Raw genomic sequence first — 19,284 nt, forward strand, 5'->3', positions numbered from 1 at the left:
TGGGAGCCTCGGAAAGTTCTTGTGTACTAAATACTGATGGGAAGAATTCATTTCTGTGGGTTTTTTGGAACTTCAGTCAGTAATAAAAGCATAGAAGTTGTGCAAATATGAGCAGACTATTTTGAGGACAAAAAAATAGCATCTGTCTTACCTAGAATTTAGCAAGAGTTTGGAGTATGGGAGTTTTAGGTTATTACAAAGGAAGAAATCATCAGCTTTTAAAACTGTTTTTAAATACTGAAACTCTGATTTTCTCATTCTTGCTATGTTCAGTCATTAAGTTCATTTGGTTGACATTTTGTTCAGAAAAGGTCAGTCTGAAATAAAAAAGTGTTCTGGAAGATTTTAGCCTGAATGGTTACTGTTTGCCATAACAATGAGTAATTGAAAATAATAATGGTATCAGCCGGAGCTGTAGTACGAGTAGATGACTGTTTCTTTTTTTTTTCCCCACTTTTTTAAGCCTATGGAAAAGTGTTCCTAGTAAGGAAAGTAAGTGGCCACGATGCTGGAAAGTTGTATGCCATGAAAGTACTGAAGAAAGCAACAATAGTTCAAAAAGCCAAAACAACTGAGCATACAAGGACAGAACGGCAAGTGTTGGAGCACATTAGGCAATCACCGTTTTTGGTCACGTTACATTATGCCTTCCAGACGGATACAAAGCTTCATCTCATTTTAGGTGAGTAGTTTTTAAAATTCAAGTCTTATGTCAATAGGAAAAAAAAAATCTGCCCTTTTATCTCATTAATGTTTTATAGGGTTTTTTTTTAATGTGGTCTTAAGTACTGTGTGTTTGGAGATTGCATGAGAGACCATAGGAAGTAAAACACTGTTCATCTTCAACAGTGTCTGTGTTTGTGGTTTTCCTGTTTAAACTTAGCATGCTACTCTGACTTGGTTGGAGGGAAGAAGGGGAAATGTTATCCGTGACTTAACATGCAGCAAAAAATATATATGACCATAAGTACTTAAATGAGAGAAATATTTTCTTGAACTTACCTAGAAGAAGAAATTTTGATTTGCACTTTTTAAAACATTATTATGTACTGCATTAGTTTTCTACAGATTTTCAGATAAACTGCTACCATGAATAAAAAAGGTCTTAATCTGTATGAATATGGGCATTAATTAATGTTTAGGTTATTACAAAGGAAGAAATCATCAGCTTTTAATATGGCCAGGTGCCCACCAGAGCTGCTCTATCATTCCCCTCATTCACTAGACAGGGGAGAAAAAGTATAACGAAAAGCTTATGGGTCAAGATAAGGACAGGGAGAGATCATTCACTAATTATCATCACGAGCAAACCAGACTGAACTGAGAGAGGGAATTCATCTAATTTATTACTAAGCAAAACAGAGTAGAGGAATGAGAAGTAAAATCAAATCTTAAAACACCTCCCCCCACCCCTCCCATCTTCCTGGGCTCAACTTCACTCCCGGCTTCAACCTCCGCTTCCGCCCCCCCTCAGCGGCACAGGGGGACGGGGAGTGGGGGTTACGGTCAGTTCATCACGCGGTGTTTCTGCCACTCCTTCATCCTCGGGGGGAGGACTCCTCTCATTGTTCCCCTGCTCCAGCATGGAGTCCCTCTCACAGGAGACAGTCCTTCATGACCTTCTCCAACGTGAGTCTCTCCCATGGGCTACAGTCCTTCATGAACTGCTCCAGCGTGGGTCTCCTCCATGGGGTGCAGACCTTCAGGAGCAAACTGCTCCAGTGTGGTTTCCCCACGGGGTCACAAGTCCTGCCAGCAAAGCTGCTCTGGCGTGGGCTCCTCTCTCCACGGATCCACAGGTCCTGCCAGGAGCTTGCTCCAGCGCGGGCTTCCCACGGGGTCACAGCCTCCTTCAGGTGTCTCCACCTGCTCCGGCATGGGGTCCTCCACGGGCTGCAGGTGGAATCTCTACACCCCCTCATCCTCCCTCCATGGGCTGCAGGGGGACAGCCTGCTTCACCATGGTCTTCACCACGGGCTGCAGGGGGATCTCTGCTCCAGGTGCCTGGAGCACCTCCTGCCCCTCCTTCTGCACTGACCTTGGTGTCTGCAGAGTTTCTTACATCTTCTCACTCCTCTCTCTGGCTGCAAAAGCTCTCCCTAACTGTTTTTTTCCCTTCTTAAATATGTTATCACAGAGGTGCTGATTGGCTTGGCCTTGGCCAGCAGCGGGTCCGTCTTGGAGCCGGCTGGCATTGGCTCTGTCAGACACAGGAGAAGCTTCTAGCAGCTTCTCACAGAAGCCACCCCTGTAGCCCCCCCGCTACCAAAACCTTGCCACGCAAACCCAGCACAGAAGATTAAAAGCTTGACATTATATTCTCACAGGAGTCAGAGGAGGGAGATCATTAGTTCTGAAGAACATTACATAGCAGATAGTGCAGACTGAACACATGCCCACCATAACACAGTTACGGTGATGTTGGAAGCAAGAAATTAAAAGCTGATGTATAATTAAAGGCTTTTTGTTTTGTGGTTTTTTTTTTTGCTTTCCTACCAAGTCTACATGAATTCATTCTCAGAATATCAGTTGGGGCCAGAAAGGTCCTTTTTTGCTTCTTTTTTTTAGTAGAAAATGGGAATAATTAGAGGGGGTTATAAGATTTCTTTTAGTTGCTTTTTGTAATGGTGAAAATCTCTTCTACCTAATTGGCCTAAAGCTAGTTTGTAATTCAGCTGGCGTTTACACCCTCCCTGACAAAAATACCAAAACTGTTTGTTGCGAGTTTTTTATGTCTTATTATGAAAATCTTTGTAAATAGCTTCTTTGATTTAGTTTTGGAATTTCTGTGTCTGAGGCTTCTGAATTTTTGAGGAAACCAGTCTCTGCCTTTGTTTTTGTACCTAGCTGCACTTGGTGTATGACCGACGTGTCGTTTCAGTTTCAAGAGGTTTTAGAATTGGAGGCTCAGTGCAGTATTTAATACAGTTCTTTGTGCCGTCAGAATACGTAGCCATATGAATTTAGTCTGGACCAAGTATAGGGATGCAGCTGCAGTTCTGCCATATTTCCAGCATACAGGATTTGGAGTTGGTTCCTGGTTTTAGGTTGACTTTAAGTTGTGATTGAAATAGCAAAGTATTGTATCCATGTGAGTACCAGTTCTAGACAAAGCTTGTCACACGAGGTTAACCTACTAATACTTAAAAAAAAAAAATAATCTGAACTGTCAGGTGGAGTTTATATTGAAGTAATTGATATTATCCCCTCCCCCGTCACATTGTGTCAGTTTTTCTGATCATTTGATCTAGCACCAAGAATTTGAAGGCTGGTTGTTTCATTGGGCTGTGGTTAGTGTTATAACCTGAATAGAATTAGGCTTGTTCTGCCAGTCCTCTGGCAGCTTTGATTTGTGTCCGTCACAGTCCTTAGAACAATGGCTAGGAATTCAGTTCTTACCTTGTACTAGTTAGCAGTTCTGATTAGAAACATTTTAAACATTTGTTTCTGTTGTCTTTGTTTGCTCCATGATTAGAATGTTGAAGATTTTTTTTTGAAGAAGGAAGCAATTGTAAAATGTGGGTTATTTATACTTTATTATATTTTTTTCCATATGCTTACTGATCTAAATAAATAAGGTCATATTCTTCCATCGGTCCTCGAAGAAAGAAATGGAATGTTGTACATGATAAAATATTACTGAATTGTAATAAGTAAAAGCATCTAATCCCAGAACATCTTATTAAATAACTTATTACCTATTAATATTTCAATAAGAAAATTAAGTTGTCAGAAAGTGAAATTATAAGGTTGTTTGTTCTACTTTTTAGACTATATAAATGGAGGAGAATTGTTTACTCACCTTTCACACAGAGAGAGATTCTCAGAAAATGAGGTGCAAATTTACATTGGGGAAATTGTTTTGGCACTTGAACATCTCCACAAGGTAAAGTAACTTTATCCTAGTGTTGATTTTTTGGAACTACAACTATGTTCTTTTCACATCAGATAAAGTTAGTGAGAACTATTTTTTTTTTTTAGATTGTTTCAAATTCAAAGTAACTTTATCTAGCAATGGGACACTAGTTGTGTGATTAGAAATATTTGCCAATGAAATGTCTATGTGCACCAGATGAAGGCTATGGGTTTATATCTGCAGCTTGAAGAGTGTTGTTAATGATAAATGATTGTTAATTTTTAGTAATCCTTATGAAATGGCATATGTCACTAAAACTAATTTGTAGTCAACATGAACAGTGTTTGGGTTCCCCTGTTGTTCAGTTGTCCTTGTTTTGATACAATTAAACAGCAGAGTTCTGAAAATTTGGCACAACTGTAGACATGAAAAGTATTACAGTTTTCAGAGGTAGTCAGTAGATTTGTAGGCTATTACAAAGCATGCATGTATGGTCTGGAACACACTTCAGAAGCATCCATTTTCATTCCTAATGAAACACAAACTGAGTTTTGCATTCAACAGCAAGTATTCAGTCACTTTTGATTCAAAGGATATATAGTATGTCCTTTAAATTTTAAGACATTAATGCACAGTGTAATTTCTGAGAATTTTTAAGTTGCTCAAAGTTGTTTCTTCAAAGGAGTTTTAAAATTGTTCTTTTTGAGGTACAATTTTCAGGTGTCAGATTACCTTAGTAATGGGAATTTTGCCACCTTCATATTTAAATGCATTCAATAATGTCTCCTTGATGTGAGTATTTCCAAATCAGTGTAATCTTTCTTATATTCTGTTTGCAGTTGGGGATTATATATCGGGATATAAAACTTGAGAATATTCTCCTCGATTCTGATGGCCATGTGGTGCTGACAGACTTTGGTTTGAGTAAGGAGTTTCTTACTGATGAGGTGAGTATTTGAATCTCCAGTAAGTGTGGACAGAATCCAGCAAGATCACAAAGTCAGATTCTCTCATTGAAATCATAAACACATTTGAGAGAGGAGAACAATTGCCTTCTAAACTCGTACTTCATAGAACAAAATCTAGTAGTTTGTTCTACTGGGTTTTGAGCTTTCAGTTCATTGGTCTTTGGCTTGCCAGTGTTGTCAGACATTTTTGTCAGTTCTAGTTTTCCCTGAAATGCCTTCCTGCTCCTTCCTGCTGCCGTTTGTGCGAAAAAGGAAATCCACATGAGTCTGAAAAGCCAGTTACGTTACTGTTTTCAGATGCCTTTTTAAAAATGCTTGACTGTGCTAATACTTTGCAGTGACTAGGCAAATGGTATGCTATGACTTTTATTTATGCTAATAATAATTAATGTATTATTATCTTGTCTCTTTCTCATGTCTTTGTGTCACTTTTGATAAGCTTAATTGTAAGCTTTTACGATAAAAGCTTATCTCTTATTAAATATGTGTATACTACCTCACATGGCGATCTCTGACTGTTGATGTTAGTTTTTAATTATTTGTAAGGTACAGTTTTATATCCAAAAATGCATTTTAGATTTCAGAGAGTCAAAACAGCATAGGATTTTACTTCTGAGAGAATTTAAAAAATGGCTATTTTTTGGCTTTCACTTTAGGTATCAGAGGTATTGAAATCTGGGACTGCAGATCTAAAAGCCTTTGTTAGAAGGAGCAGAGGGGATTTCTAAAAATAGATAACTTGTACTTTCCTCTAGAATATTTGCATTTCAAATGGAGTCTGGTAGGATTTGGGAGGTACCATTTTAAGAGATATGAAATGTTACTTTCTGAAGCAGGGAAATAGTACATATAATATCAGTATATTCCTTTTAAATTACAGTATGAAATCAAGAGGAGGTTCAACTAGCACGACAAGGGATTAGCACCAGATTGCCAGACCAGTGCAAGAGAGGAAGTACAGAGATGCAGTTTTCAACAGGAAACATTGATAGTAAAAGGTGCGGCTAGGGAGAGTAGGACCTGCTCAGAGTTGTGAGAGCAGTTGTGCTGGGCACAAGAGGCAAAGTACATGGAATGGTGTTACTGCACTGATGGGAGAGAAAAGGAGCAGTCCTCCAGCCTTGGAGCCAAAGTTGAATGAAGCCAGAATCCTCTCTGTGATAAGAGTGTCGTAGTGAATCAGACCCTTCCTTAAGTCTTTAAACAGATGGTTTTAGGAAATACACTTATTTCTTATCTGTGCTCATTCTCTGGATGTCATTTAAAAGCAGTGCAAGGAAAGGGGAGAACTTGGATAAGCATCTGAGATGCCTGTCTGCTTTTTCCGCACTCTGAATCAGATTCCACTTTGGTCATTTAAATAAAGCAGTCTTGCTGCTAGGTCATTTGATTTTGGTTTCTCTGACTCTAATCCATTCTATTTTCAGTGTATATACCTTAGAAATCTCTTCATTTAACCATATTTTTTTTTCTCATGTTCTCCTTCACATTTTATATTTGTCTTCCCTGTCAAGAAAGCTCAACATCTTTAGTTGTGTTTTTTTAAGGACAGAAGTAATTTCAATTGGATTGTTTGCTTTCAAAGTCTAAGAAATTGCATTTGACTACAGTTTTCATGCGTGCTGTTGTAATTTAGGTACTGAACCTAAACATTATTAGAATGACCCATTTACACATAGAAATCGGCATTTCATATTGTAGTCTCTGTAGACAATTTCATGTACTACTAGGACACTTATAATTCACATTACAAAAGATATTTAACTTTCGCTTCTGAACCAGTGTACTTACAAGAGGTAAAATTTGCCTGTATAACTGCAGAGCTTTATCTGTTTTCATGCTCATTGGGTAGCACTGTTAAATAAAATTACACAATGTGCAAGTTGGATAAGAATGTAGCATTTGCAATTTAATCAGTGGAGGGTGTCCCTGCCCGCAGCAGGGGGGTTGGAACTAGATGATCTTTAAGGTCCCTTCCAACCCAAACCATTCTATGATTCTGTGGTATGCTTTCCTTTTTTCCCCGTTTCTTCGTGCTTCTTCCCTGGCCCATGCTGCTTCTTGCAAGAACTTTGCCATGAAAAAAGTATACTTATGCAAGTGGAATTTATTCTCACAACCCTCCTCTTTGGATTGTGTTTTCTGGAACAAGATATATTTAGATTATTAAGAATGTATAAAAATTGTCAGCAATTACAAGCATGTACTATGCTTAAAACTTCTACCAGAGAGAATTTTTTACCATATATTTATGAATTTTGAATGGTTTTGTAGTTAGGGATAGTTGCTAGGAAACATCATAGTTAAGTGTTTTCATTATTGCTGCTTTAATCTGATGGTTGTTAAATATTTTCAGGTACCTGAGCAAGTATAGAATCTAACAAGTATAATAAAAAGTGTACTATTTCTTGACTATAATAACTATAGCAGATTAATTGACTATTCAACAATGAAGAGATGAGAAGCTGCTTTTCCTAAGCACTGTTTGAGTGAAAGAAAGCAAGCGTGTGACTTCTAGGAAAACAGAAACCTATTGATTTCTGCCATGCAGCTATTGAAGCATGAGTGCGAAGACTGAATTGTCAAGTATCTTCTTTGTTCTACAATTATTATGTGAAAGTGCTTATAACATGCCCGAATTACAAATCCATGCTGAAAGCAGTGCGGTTTTAAGAGCTCTAAAGCGTTTTATACTACTGTTTTGCTAAAAACTCAGATTTGTTTTGTACAAGTGAAATAGCAGTCTGGTTTTGCCTTTATCTTTAAAATGAAGTCTGTATGCTTGTATTTGCATGCAAAAAGAAGAAATAACCTGACTGGAATAAACTAGTTGAATAAAAATGAATTTTCACATAGGATAGATCAGTATCACAAGGTATTTAGGTATGAGATGACTCCTGATATTCAAATTTTATTTACTATCTCATGAAGACCTGCCCATTCTAACCATAGAATGGGATTAGATAAGTGATTAAGAGACTGAAATGAATAATACCTTTTTAGTATTAAGTTTTATGGCATTTGCATTCTTAGCCCCGTGATGAATTTAAGGCTAGTCTTTCTGATTTTTAACTCTCAACTGAATTGCAAAGAAAATGGGGGTAAAAAAAAAAAAAGACACTTTTTAGCCTTAGGCTTTCATGCATCTCAGTTGAGTTCCTGTCTAACCAGGATGTAGAACACTTTCGCACATGACATTAATATTATTTATTATTGGGGGCACGGGGAATTGATAGGGCTGACAGACTTCGTATTGAAACTTTTATATCACTGCTTTGCTCACTCCATAAGGGCAACTGCTTTGGTGTTGCTCTTTTTTTCCAAGACTCTTGCATTTCATTTACCTTTAAAAAAAACAAAACCTGTGAACTTCTTTTGCCATCTTACTTCTTGTGTAGTATCTTTATCTTCCGGATTTGTGGCTTAGGCATATTTTTATCTTACTCATTAATAGCTGTACTTGTATGTTGGAATTGTTTTGATTTGGTTAATGTGGTTAATGTCAGTTTAATTTAGTCATCAGGTCTGGTCTTATTTTAACAATAAACATTAAAATTGCTACTTCATTTTAAAAATCCTACCTCCCACCACCACCCCACCACCCCCATTTCCTTTAATTCTGTAAACACACTAAAAAAAAATCATGCCTTGGTATGTATGGAGATCTTTACATCTTAGAGAAAATAATCTGAACACATCTATTGAATTATTGTAGTAGTAATCTATTCTGTTGGACCATGCATAACAATTAACACTTTTCTTGTTAATTAAATCACATAAAGTACACTTTTTTCCAGAGTGTAGTGAAATGCTCAATTCCTCTGCATTGGCACACATCATCTACATTAGCTTAAGTTTGGTTTGAAGTTTTTGTGTTTGCTTAATGAAGTTTGGAAAAAAAAAATGTAGTAAATACTGAATGTTGTCAGTGTTCAAACAATATATCTGAGAGTATACAAATGCCTTAGCAATAAATAATATAAGAGTAGATATTCTGTATGAGGGATGATTGAGTTGTAATCTAAGTCAGTTGGATGGATATCTGTGTACTTTTGTCTCTGCAGAATGAATCGTTCAGATCCATTATTGTTTTCCCATCTGAAAAATCTCTTGATCTGAGTTGCAAATTCAGTTATAACTGTCAGATGCTTTTCACTGTTGAATTGTTGTTTGTTTTCGTTTATTAGCTGGTTGAGTGAACATTTTGTTCTGGAAAGAAAATTAATATGTAACTTTAAAAGATTTTAAAGGAAACTTCATTAAAGGAAAAATGATAAAAAGGTAGTTAGTACACTGTGGATTTTGGTAGAAGAAGTAGGAAGAGATATGTACACATTCTTAGAGCATTTTAAAGGTTGTCTAGAACAAAGGGAAGTGACTACAACTTGACTCTTGTTTAGTGCTGTGTGAACTGCCATGTCACTTAAGTGACCTGGTAGGTCAGCTGTGCATTTAACTTGAAAAGACCCTAATAATTGTTCAATTAAAGCGATAACATCTGATAATTGAAATTTGATAGTGCATCCTCTGAACATTTGAGCATTGTCTGGCAAAGATGAGTTAGAATAATCCAAACTGTGGATGACTTACTATATCTGCTCGTGTTTTAGTTACACAATTGTTCAGTGATGTTATAAGAATGTTCAGCACAGTTATAAGGAGTAGATTTACATTTCTGCATAGAGGAAAAAGTAAGAAAGAGTAAACTGAATAGTGAAGTTCGTCTGCAGAAATTAATACTGGTTATAGATCTGTCTGGACAATTAGTTGTTATTTCCTTTATTCTGGAAAAGGAAACAAAACAATGGCAAAACCTTTTTGCTTTAATTGCTGTTGTACTGTTGGTGTCTTAAGTGTCCTGATATTGAATATTGAGAACATACTAAACACTCTAAAGGCACATAACTGAACTGGATTCATTTAATTGCAAAACCAGGTCATCAGTGATCAGGTGATTATTCATGCCTTAGCCCAAGGTATCCCTTTTTTGATTCCTATCTCAAAGATGATTGTGCTTTCCCAGCATGGAGCAGTAATGCAGAAGACATTTTTTGATGCCAAAATCTCAAGTGCCATTAAGAATTTTTGCAAGCCAGATCGTGATTTCTTACAGGGACTGCCCTAAGGATACTGGTTGCTTATTGTAGTATACACTTAAAAATCACATTTCAGAGAGAAATACTGATCTGTGTATTAAATAGCCTGGTATCTTCTATTGGATCTTAGAATAATATGTTGCTAGTCAACTCAAGAAAATTCTGTTTTCCAAGGGAAATAAAGTAACATTTTGAGGACAAATGCTGCCATCCTTATTAATCTTTTTTCTCATAACTTGTTTTTTACCTCTGGAATTACTGTGAATACCAAACTTGAATGAAACTTGGGCAACCAGGTATGAAAAACTTACATGACCAGAGATTCATGGCGATATGAAAATGAATTTAGAACCAAATGGATTGCATTTGAGCAAAATTGTCTGTTTCTGCTTCTCTACCTTTTACATCTGGTGCTCTCTGATGCTAGAAATATTTATTTGGCTTCTCCTATGCATTTTTTTCTTTATTCTCTTTTTTAAAAAATAAATTTTTGAAGGCTTGCAGTGGCAGCTAGTAGAATTCTTCCCAGAATCAGTAGTATTATGTCTCTGTTTAAAGAAAGAGGATTTTTCCAGGTTTTGCTTTGTATACCATTCTTCTCTCTTTTGGTACTGTGACCTCTCTCTTATCTAAAGATGATGCTTTAGAAAACAAGTCTCAAAATTTCAGTTTTTGGAAAAAGAACCTAGTACAAAGCGTTCATCCGGGATGACAGTGGTACATACTTGCATTCCTCCCACACAATGTGCTGTTTCTGAATTTTTTTTTGCTTGCAGAACTGAGACTTTTGTTTTCTTTTTCTCTTGGTTATTTGCTTTACAAATCCATTATCAGGAACTGGTGTAAAGAATTCCTTGCAGAATTGCAATTGCATTGCATTGTGAAAGCAAACATACCTGTCTCATAAATCTGTGAAAAGGGTTTCTTGAACCTCCACTTGACATTAGATTAAGGCTTAGCTTTGCACTGAGTTATGTTTTGGGGCCATAGCTGTAGAGGTCACATGTTTCTTGGCTGGTGTGCGGTACTAGGTTTAGTTGTTCTTGCTCTCCTTTCTAAGTGCCTGTTCTGATGGCAGCTGCTGGCAGGCAAATCTCATTCTTGCTTGAAAAACTCAGTAGCCTTATTCCATGTCTATTTTGAAAGCAGAAGTCACTAGTGTGTCTTGCTGTGGCATGAGGTATAGTAACTAACAGGGTATTTTGACTTAACTGGCTGCTTCAAGTAGGAACAGCCACCAGGATAGGATTTTTAATTTATTTCAGATGACCTTATAAATTTATTTTTTATTAATTCTTCTTGAGATGACATTTCAAATTAGTGGACCTTTGATCTGCCATATTGAAACCATTCTTGGTCTAGTCTGAACCTTTACTTTCGTACTACAACCTTCATTATGATTTTGTCGAATGCAGCAAAGCAGTAACTAGTGTACCACTAAACTCTCCTGTCTTTGTTCTTTCTCCTCTCCCACAGAGATCATAGTTTTGGTCCTGAATAGAAGTTACAACTACAGAAACAATAGTTTGCAGCTGAGAGATCTTTTGGGTGAAGCTGTAGTCTTTCTGATATGGAAAGCTTAATTACCCAGTGTTATGACCAAAAAGCTCCCAAAAGAATTAAAATTAAAAAAAAAAAGTGAGAAAAAACAAGAAACCAAGTCAGTCTGGCATGTACTTTGTTGGAACAGGATTTTTGTTTTTCATTTTAAATCTACACCATGTCTTTGAACCATGAGAGGGCTTTTCTGTCAATTTTCATATGCCTTTCTAAATTGAGACTAATTATTGTTATTCTGGACAATTAAAATTATGAAGAATGTTGCATATCTGATTTCTATGGAAACAGGTTTTTTTCTTGGTGCATTTTTATTTTTGAGGTAAATATCAGTAAAATCACTTTCAGCTGGAATGGCCTCTAAGGTTCACTGAAGGTACAAGGCCTGTTTCTGTATGGAATTTAGGCTTTTCATTCTTGTGATTTTCCTGAAATGCAAAATCCATTCAGCAGGTCAGCTTGTTAGTAGCACCTCTATGTGGCCTCTACACCATTGCAAGTAAACTGACATTTACAAGGGGTTTCTTCTGATTTATCCTACGGTCCTGGTTTTCTCATTAAACTTACCAAGGGGACACTAATGGCTCAATCAGTAGATGATAGACAGTTTGCTGATAGCTGATGTATGAGATGTTCTGTGTGATACTGCTGAACTCTTCAACTGCTTAAGTTCTTCAGTCTTAACATCTGTTTGTAGAGGAACTGTGGTTCTTGACTAGTTTGTCAGAGAGCAGCAGGATGAAGAGACTGCTAGCCACATTTGTGGGAGCTGGGAGCTAAGGGTGACAGCAAGGCAGGCGTGGATCAGTATGCTCACTGACCAGTGGCGCAATCCCACAGTTGCCAAACAAGATGATCAGAGGAAGTCTAGTGGCAGTAAGACAGGCTCGGACGACAGTCCCATGGTGGTCAGACAAACATCTTGTGAGGAGGGAGGCTTGAGTCAAGCCAGGATTTGAAGTTGGTGGATCAGGATCAGGATCAGTGAGGTACGAAGCCAAGTACAGGCATACCTGCAGCACAGCTGACAAAAGGATCAAGAATGGGAGCCTGAACTTCAGCTCCCAGCTGAAGGTGGAGGAGGCCCGTGACAAGGTTCCACACAGGTTACTCAGCTGCATTGTGTTAGTGTTGGTCTTGAGTGCAGGTACCTTAACCCCTAGAATTGGGGAAAGAGGTTGCAGAGGCTGTTGATAAGCTCAGGGCCTTGACATGGTTATCCTAGGAACGTTTTCACTATTTATGCTTGTAGCCAAAACCTTAGTTACGGCTTTCAGAACTCTAATTACAGCGGCTCACTGCTGTATAAAATAGCAACAGTAATGATACTGTCCCTTGTATTCTAGAAATTCTGCTATATTTTTTTTATTTCTTATTGAGGTTATTTGCTACACTACTGATAGACCCCAGAGAGTATCTAATTAATGCAACCTGGAAGTTAACTTTGACTTTGAAGTTCCTTTAACAAAGGAAGAAAGGCAACTTCGGACTTGAAACCTTTGTTTAAAGGGATAAGCAGTTAAGGAAAGTAGTTTCACTCCAGTGTATTTCCTGTGTTAGCCAAATGAAAAGCAACAGTGAGACTTCCTCTAGCACAGTATAAATACTGGCATCTGTTCGTACGTAGAAATGATCTACCACTTAGGGCATTGAGGTGATTAAGAAATGGATTATATGCTGCTGTTGAAAGGACAAGAAAATGATTTCATTTGATAACCTGTGAAACTCTTTAGGTGGGCCCATATTCCTAGTTAAGTCTGACTCTTACTCCTGAATGCAGTAGCACAATACATCCTTTCTAGCCTTTACTGTCTGAATTTGCTTATTTTTCAACTAATTGCTTTTTTCTTCAGTGACTTCATAAAAAATAGTAGAATGAATGATGCTTCTGTCAATTTCCAAATATGCATTGAATAAATTAAAATTATCAGAAAGAACAGTTTAGTGTGTATTGTTTAAAATGTTCTTCCTTGTTAACTAAGAAATTGGTAAAACCATAAATCAGAAGGGTCACTTGCCATACTATTGTGGCTGAAGCTATTCCTATTGTATAGATACTGATAAATATGCATACCGAGAGATTGCAGACATGTCACAGAAACACATTAGCATTATTCTTCAAGAGGCTTTATTGCCTGTTTAGTGAGTTTCCAGTACTATTACCTCTTGCTGCCGTTTCTAGTTCTGAATTGGAGTCTGCTTTTCTACCTTACCCTCTTGAGTGAGACCTTCTGTGGAAGTGCAGGTTTCATTTGGGATTGTTCATCACTGAGTGAAGTGTCACAGTCCTAGCCAGGTATCAGTTACAAGTATTTATACAAAGAGTGTTGGGACTTCTGCACTTTTAATTTAAATTAGTGTCAGGAGCTGTTAAATACTGTAATACAAAGTTAGATACTCCGTATCTTTTGGGACAGCCTTATGCTCCCAAGCAATTTTTTTACTAAAGCCTTCAAGAGAGCATACTGGGGATGTTAGTTGCCATCACTGAACCTTCAAAACAAAGTGATATGTTCTGTTGTGTGTCTTCTGTTTGAGCAGACTGACACTACTTCTGCTAGACTCTACACATTCACATGAAGTATAACCTGTTAGGTGGTTGCTTAGAGAAGACCCAAGGTATGCGGAGTTTTAGCTAAACTATGATTTGCATCAGTTTGATTTTTTTCATCTATATACTTGATCTGAAAGTTGGTATTGAGAATTTTACTACCCATGCAATAAGGAGGAATTTCCTTAAATTAAGTAGAAAGACCATATCTGCATTAGATTAAAAATCTTGTTTAAACTTGCTGTGGGATTTCAGAGTACCTCCAACAACAGTTAAGCATTCCTCTTGTCTCGCTAGGTCATAACAATTTGAAACCTTCATAATAATGAGGTCAGATTAAGTGAATGAAGCAATTTAATTTGCCAACTAACAAGTATGGGCAAGCATAGGAATCTCATAAAATGTTGCTGAAATCTATGGAAGAACCCAGCTAAAACCTGCATAGTAATTCTATTATTTCTCCATAACAAAAACATGACAAGAACCAGTAAGTAATTCTTGTCTGCACTGCAGAATTTTTCAGTGGACTTGTGGAGAGTCAGTCTGAGAGCAGCCCTGAATGCCTTCAGTGAGCTTCTGTCTGGCTACCTGGTTCCCTGCTGTTCCATTGCATGTTCTTGCTCTATGCCACTAGGTCCTGCTCAGTCACAGAGTTGTTGTTGACAGATGAACTACATGCCATCAGAGACTGCAACTCTGACTCTCCAACTCTAAGTTGTCTTTGTATTTTTTGGCCCAGCAGCACTTGGTGTTTCTAGGTTTTGCTTTTGTTGTTGTGTTTTTTTTAATATTGAATACACTAAAGGAGAAATTCTTAAACTATTTGATGATGTTCCTAGAATATTTTATATGAATAATGAATGCAAGGAATTAAAGTCCAAGCCAATTTAATAACTGAGAAGTGCCCTTTCCCTAATACTCTGTAATTTCCATTTCTTGAAATTCTTATACTAAAAATTATGTACTCTAGGGTTGAACGAAGCCTTCTGACCATATCCTACCATCACTTCTATTAGCAAGGAATTCGTCTTGGAGAATACATACACTATTAAAGGACCTTTAGAGAAGAGTAGCTCTGAGGTTTTTTGGTTTTGTTTTGGGGTTTTTTTTAAAGTTGCAAAATTCATTAAAGGAGTCAAGTTTCATGGTTTGAAGGAATACGATAGTAGTATGGTTTCAGAATGTGTCATATGTTCAGGGTAATAGTCCAGCGCAGTTAAGATCAAAGTATTTGTGCATTAAGTAGTTGGAGAACAGAAGCAGTCTGTTCTGTTTCAAAGGTGACCTTTCATGTAGTTGAAGCGGGTCCTAATTGGGAATGCTGAAAAGAATGGCTTCAGTGAATACTTGGCTAATCCTCTGGCTAAAATATGTTTGCACAAAGACTGTTGTGAATAAAATAAGCTGCAGGATTGTTGTTTGAATGCAATTCATCAAGTTGAAGAAGTACTTCAAAAGCCATATATTTAAATGTTAAATAATATGGCTTCAAATGGCAGAATAACTGTCTTAAGACACTTGAGTGCTTTCCATATCTGAATTCACACTTTGGAGATAAAATCACAAATGCTCAAGCTCTGAAGCATTTTCCCAAAGCAGTATTTGTATGGCAAATAGGTGCTCTCTTAGCTTGGTGCGCACATATAAAACAGTGTACTTGGAATATGCCGCAGTATTCTGAGCCAGATACTCTAGGTAGAGCATCTGGTTATTCTTTGCAGGTGTGGGGTTTTTGTTTTGTTTTACCTATGTTAGTGTTCTGTTAGCTAGTTTTATCAACTTGCCCTTTTCAGCATTCACACCTCTGTAGTTTTCTTCCCTGTTTTTGTTTGGGTGCTTTGCTTTGATGTCTGTTTCTGTTCCTGAGGCCTCTGAAACAAAATCTTGTGGGTTGTTAAAGCTTTGTTTGATCTTTGGTTTTGGTTTTGCTCCCATTTTTCCAATGGTCAAATGGCAAGCTCCAGTTTGCTCAGTCTGTCTCTTGTACGAGCAGCCAATTGGGCAGCAGATGGGCGCTTTGTGCTTAATGTTTGTATAGAGCGTATGTTTCTCTTGATGTAACTTCTAGTTACCTGCAGAAATCTAAACAGAAATCTTATTTTCATTAGTACTCAGCAGCAACATACTGGTGACACCATTGACTCAGAACGTACTCTACACGTCAGCCGTTGCCTGCTTGAGTCTTGAACCTTTCAATGTGGGTTATCTCCCTTTGCTCTGGGGCTGCTTCGGAGCTCAAAAAGCTCTCCTCTGTACTTTCCTTCAAGCTGACTTGGATGCCATGTCTGCCATGCTATGAGTAAGCATGACAATCACAAGATGCACTTTCTAATTATGCAGATCTCAGTTTCCAGAGGGTGTGGTTAACTTGATTTTTTTCAAGTCCCTGAACTAATGATGTTCTCTGCTTATTGAAGAAGTTATAATAGCATGTAATGCTTGCTTGGGATCTTGTCTTCTGCTCTAAGAAGCCGTTTTTCTTTATGAATACTAGTTTGGCCCTGACAGTTGTCCACCTCTTCTCCTAGCTGAAGATGTCTTCAGCCAAGTATTAAAACACAGTTTGTTTTTCAGATGCAGATCTTTGGGTGCATGTGATAAAATAATGCAGGCCTTCATGCCCCAGGTGTTGGGAAACACCCACCCCAAATCTGTTGTCTCAATTTCTTTGCCCAGTTCCCATGCCCTTTTGGATGTTAGGATGTTGAATCAGACATTTTCAGTGCATCTGGGGTGTGCGAGTTTTTTGTGGCACTGGAAACTAATGCCATCCTTCCAGTACAGTAACTTCTTAAATCAGACAGAGTAGCCCTTTGTCCAGATAGTTGACTGCCAAAAGGCAGTTTGGCGAAGTAGAGATGAGCTTTTTAGGAGCACATTGTGCATATGTGATTCCTTGGCTTTCCTGAAGTCTCTTCTAATTCCTGTGGTTCACTTTGGAATTACAGTTCTTGTCCCACATACCTTGTTATGACCTGTTGAACAGTTATGAGAGTTAGTAACTGTCTGAGCTGCCGTTGCATATGTTGCTAATCTGAACTTGCATTGCTGTAGACTAGGAAGTGTACTCTCAAGGACACATCATTGTATTATAGTAGTGACTGGTTTTCTGTCAGTCAGGCTTTTCCTGTAGATGTGGTGAGTTTGATTAGTCTCTGCAGAGAAATGGAGTTTCTTCCTCTTGCTTTTCTTGCCACTGTTAATGTGTTTTTTTTTCACTGGATGAGGGAGCTCACTAGGGAACTCTGGAGGAGTAAGTCTTCTCTGTCTTTGAGGAGAAAAGTTTACACATATGTAGTACTAAATATTTATTAGAACCAGTCTGGTAAAATATACAGGCACATCCACAGTGTCAATGTGTAGCTCATCTCAAAGAATAAGTTTTAAGGCAATATAACTTGGTTTTTGTTGGTTGGGGTTGTTTGGGTTTTTTTTTTGTTTTGTTTCAACAGAGGGATGGTTTAACAAAGTGAACTGCCTGGCTGTCCATGTGAACTTATTTATGTTCACTGATCAAGAACTCTAACAAAATTCTCTTTGTATCAGTGGCTTCATGAAAAGTTGTTTCACTCTTAAGCAGCTAACTGGTTTGAAGTGCCCACTTTGTATACATTTACTAAAAACTATGCTATTGTGTAAACATGAGCTTGATAAAAAAACAAGTCAGAACCAGCTATTGTGGGCTAGAAAACTGAGGACTGTCTATCTCCAGATTATCTGTAAACATGGAAGCAGTGCTGATTTGGAATAAATATAATGATATTTTCAAAGATGTGGTCAATATTGTCATATTGAGTTACTAGAGTTGGGTTAGCCACGATTCTGTTTCCTTCCATTCGTGTCTGATTGCTTGCTGTTCTGCAACTCAGAAGATGGAACCACAATGTTTAAGGCATGCATGCTGAGTGAGGGAAGAAAATGAGCATTCTGCATTAAGTAGAAAATTCTTAAGCTCAAGTATTTGCAAGATAAGTGTGTTCAGTGAGAATTCACCTGTAGGTAATCCAAGTTCAGTTGTTTAATAACTTCCTTCCTTTCTTGTCTTACAACCCGTAACATGCAAGTATTAATAATGTAGATTTATTTGAATTCATATTATAAAGTTGAATGAAATGTAAATTGGGGGGACAAAATACAAAATGGGATTTGGTTGTGGTTTTTGAAGTTTTGGGTTGGCTGCAAACTTGATTTGTGAGTGAAATGTCATTTCACAAATGAATGGTGAAATACAACTTTGACATTTTGTCACAGAATGGTTGAGGTTGGAAGGGAGCTCTGGAGGTCACCTGGGCCAACCTCCCTGCTCAAACATAGTCACCTAGAGCCAGTTGCCTACTGCTCTGTCCAGAAGCCTTTTGCATATCTCCAGGGAAGAGACTCTACCACCTCTGTGGGCAACCTGTGCCAGTGATCACTCACCCTCATGGTAAAAAAAAAAAAAAGTGTTTCGTGATGTTCAGAGGGAACCTCCTGTGTTTCAGTTTGTGCCCATTGCCTCTGGTCCTGTGTCATGGTTTAACCTGACTGGCAGCTAAAACAACCACACAGCTGTTGACTCACTCCCCTCTTTCCCCCCTAGTGGGATGGGGGAGAGAATCAGAAAGGAGAAAAAAAAAAAAAAACCAAACCAAAAATGACTTGTGGGTTGAGATAAAGACAGTTTAATAGGACAGAAAAGGATGATGATAAAAAATACACAAAACAAGTGATGAACAGCACCATTTCTCGCCACCCACAGCCAATGCTTAGATAGTTCCTGAGCTGCCCTGCCTCCCATCCAACCCCCAGTTATGTACAGAGTATGACATCATATGGCATGGAATATCCCTTTGGCCAGTTTGGGTCAGCTGTTGTGGCTGTGTCCCCTCCCAGCTTCTTGGGTGCTCCCTGCCTTCTGATTGGCAGGCCAGTATGAGAAGCTGAAGAGTCCTTGACTGTGTGGCAACAACTAAAAACATCAGTGTGTTATCAACATCATTCTCATTTTAATCCAAAACACAGCAACATACCAGCTGCTAGGAAGAAAATTAACTCTCTCCCTGCTTGTCACAACAACCCCATGCAGTGCTACAGGCTTGGGGAAGAGTGGCTGGGAAGCTGCCTGGCAGAAAAGAACCTGGGGGGTATTGGTTGACAGCTGGCTGACTACAAGCCAGCAGTGTGCCCAGGTAGCCAAGAAGCCCAACAGCATCCTGGCTTGTTTCAGAAATACCATGGCCAGCAGGACTGGGGAAGTGATTGTCCCCCTGTACTCA

At 38.1% G+C, this 19,284-nt stretch overlaps 1 protein-coding gene across 3 annotated transcripts in view; it reads left to right on the plus strand.

The window, feature by feature from the left end:
• RPS6KA5 (ribosomal protein S6 kinase A5) overlaps positions 1 to 19,284 on the plus strand; it is an 89,334-nt gene that overhangs the window by 24,611 nt on the left and 45,439 nt on the right. For 2 of the 3 annotated variants that reach the window (XM_075753717.1, XM_075753718.1), the window contains exons 3-5: positions 464 to 682; positions 3,772 to 3,887; positions 4,697 to 4,804. In XM_075753717.1, the coding sequence (XP_075609832.1) occupies positions 464 to 682; positions 3,772 to 3,887; positions 4,697 to 4,804 (443 nt within the window). Of the gene's footprint in view, positions 1 to 463; positions 683 to 3,771; positions 3,888 to 4,696; positions 4,805 to 19,284 lie in introns of those variants that run through there. The other variant, XM_075753719.1, reaches the window with a different exon arrangement.

This window comes from Balearica regulorum, chromosome 5 (genome assembly GCF_011004875.1).
Source record: "Balearica regulorum gibbericeps isolate bBalReg1 chromosome 5, bBalReg1.pri, whole genome shotgun sequence".
NCBI classification, from domain to species: domain Eukaryota; kingdom Metazoa; phylum Chordata; class Aves; order Gruiformes; family Gruidae; genus Balearica; species Balearica regulorum.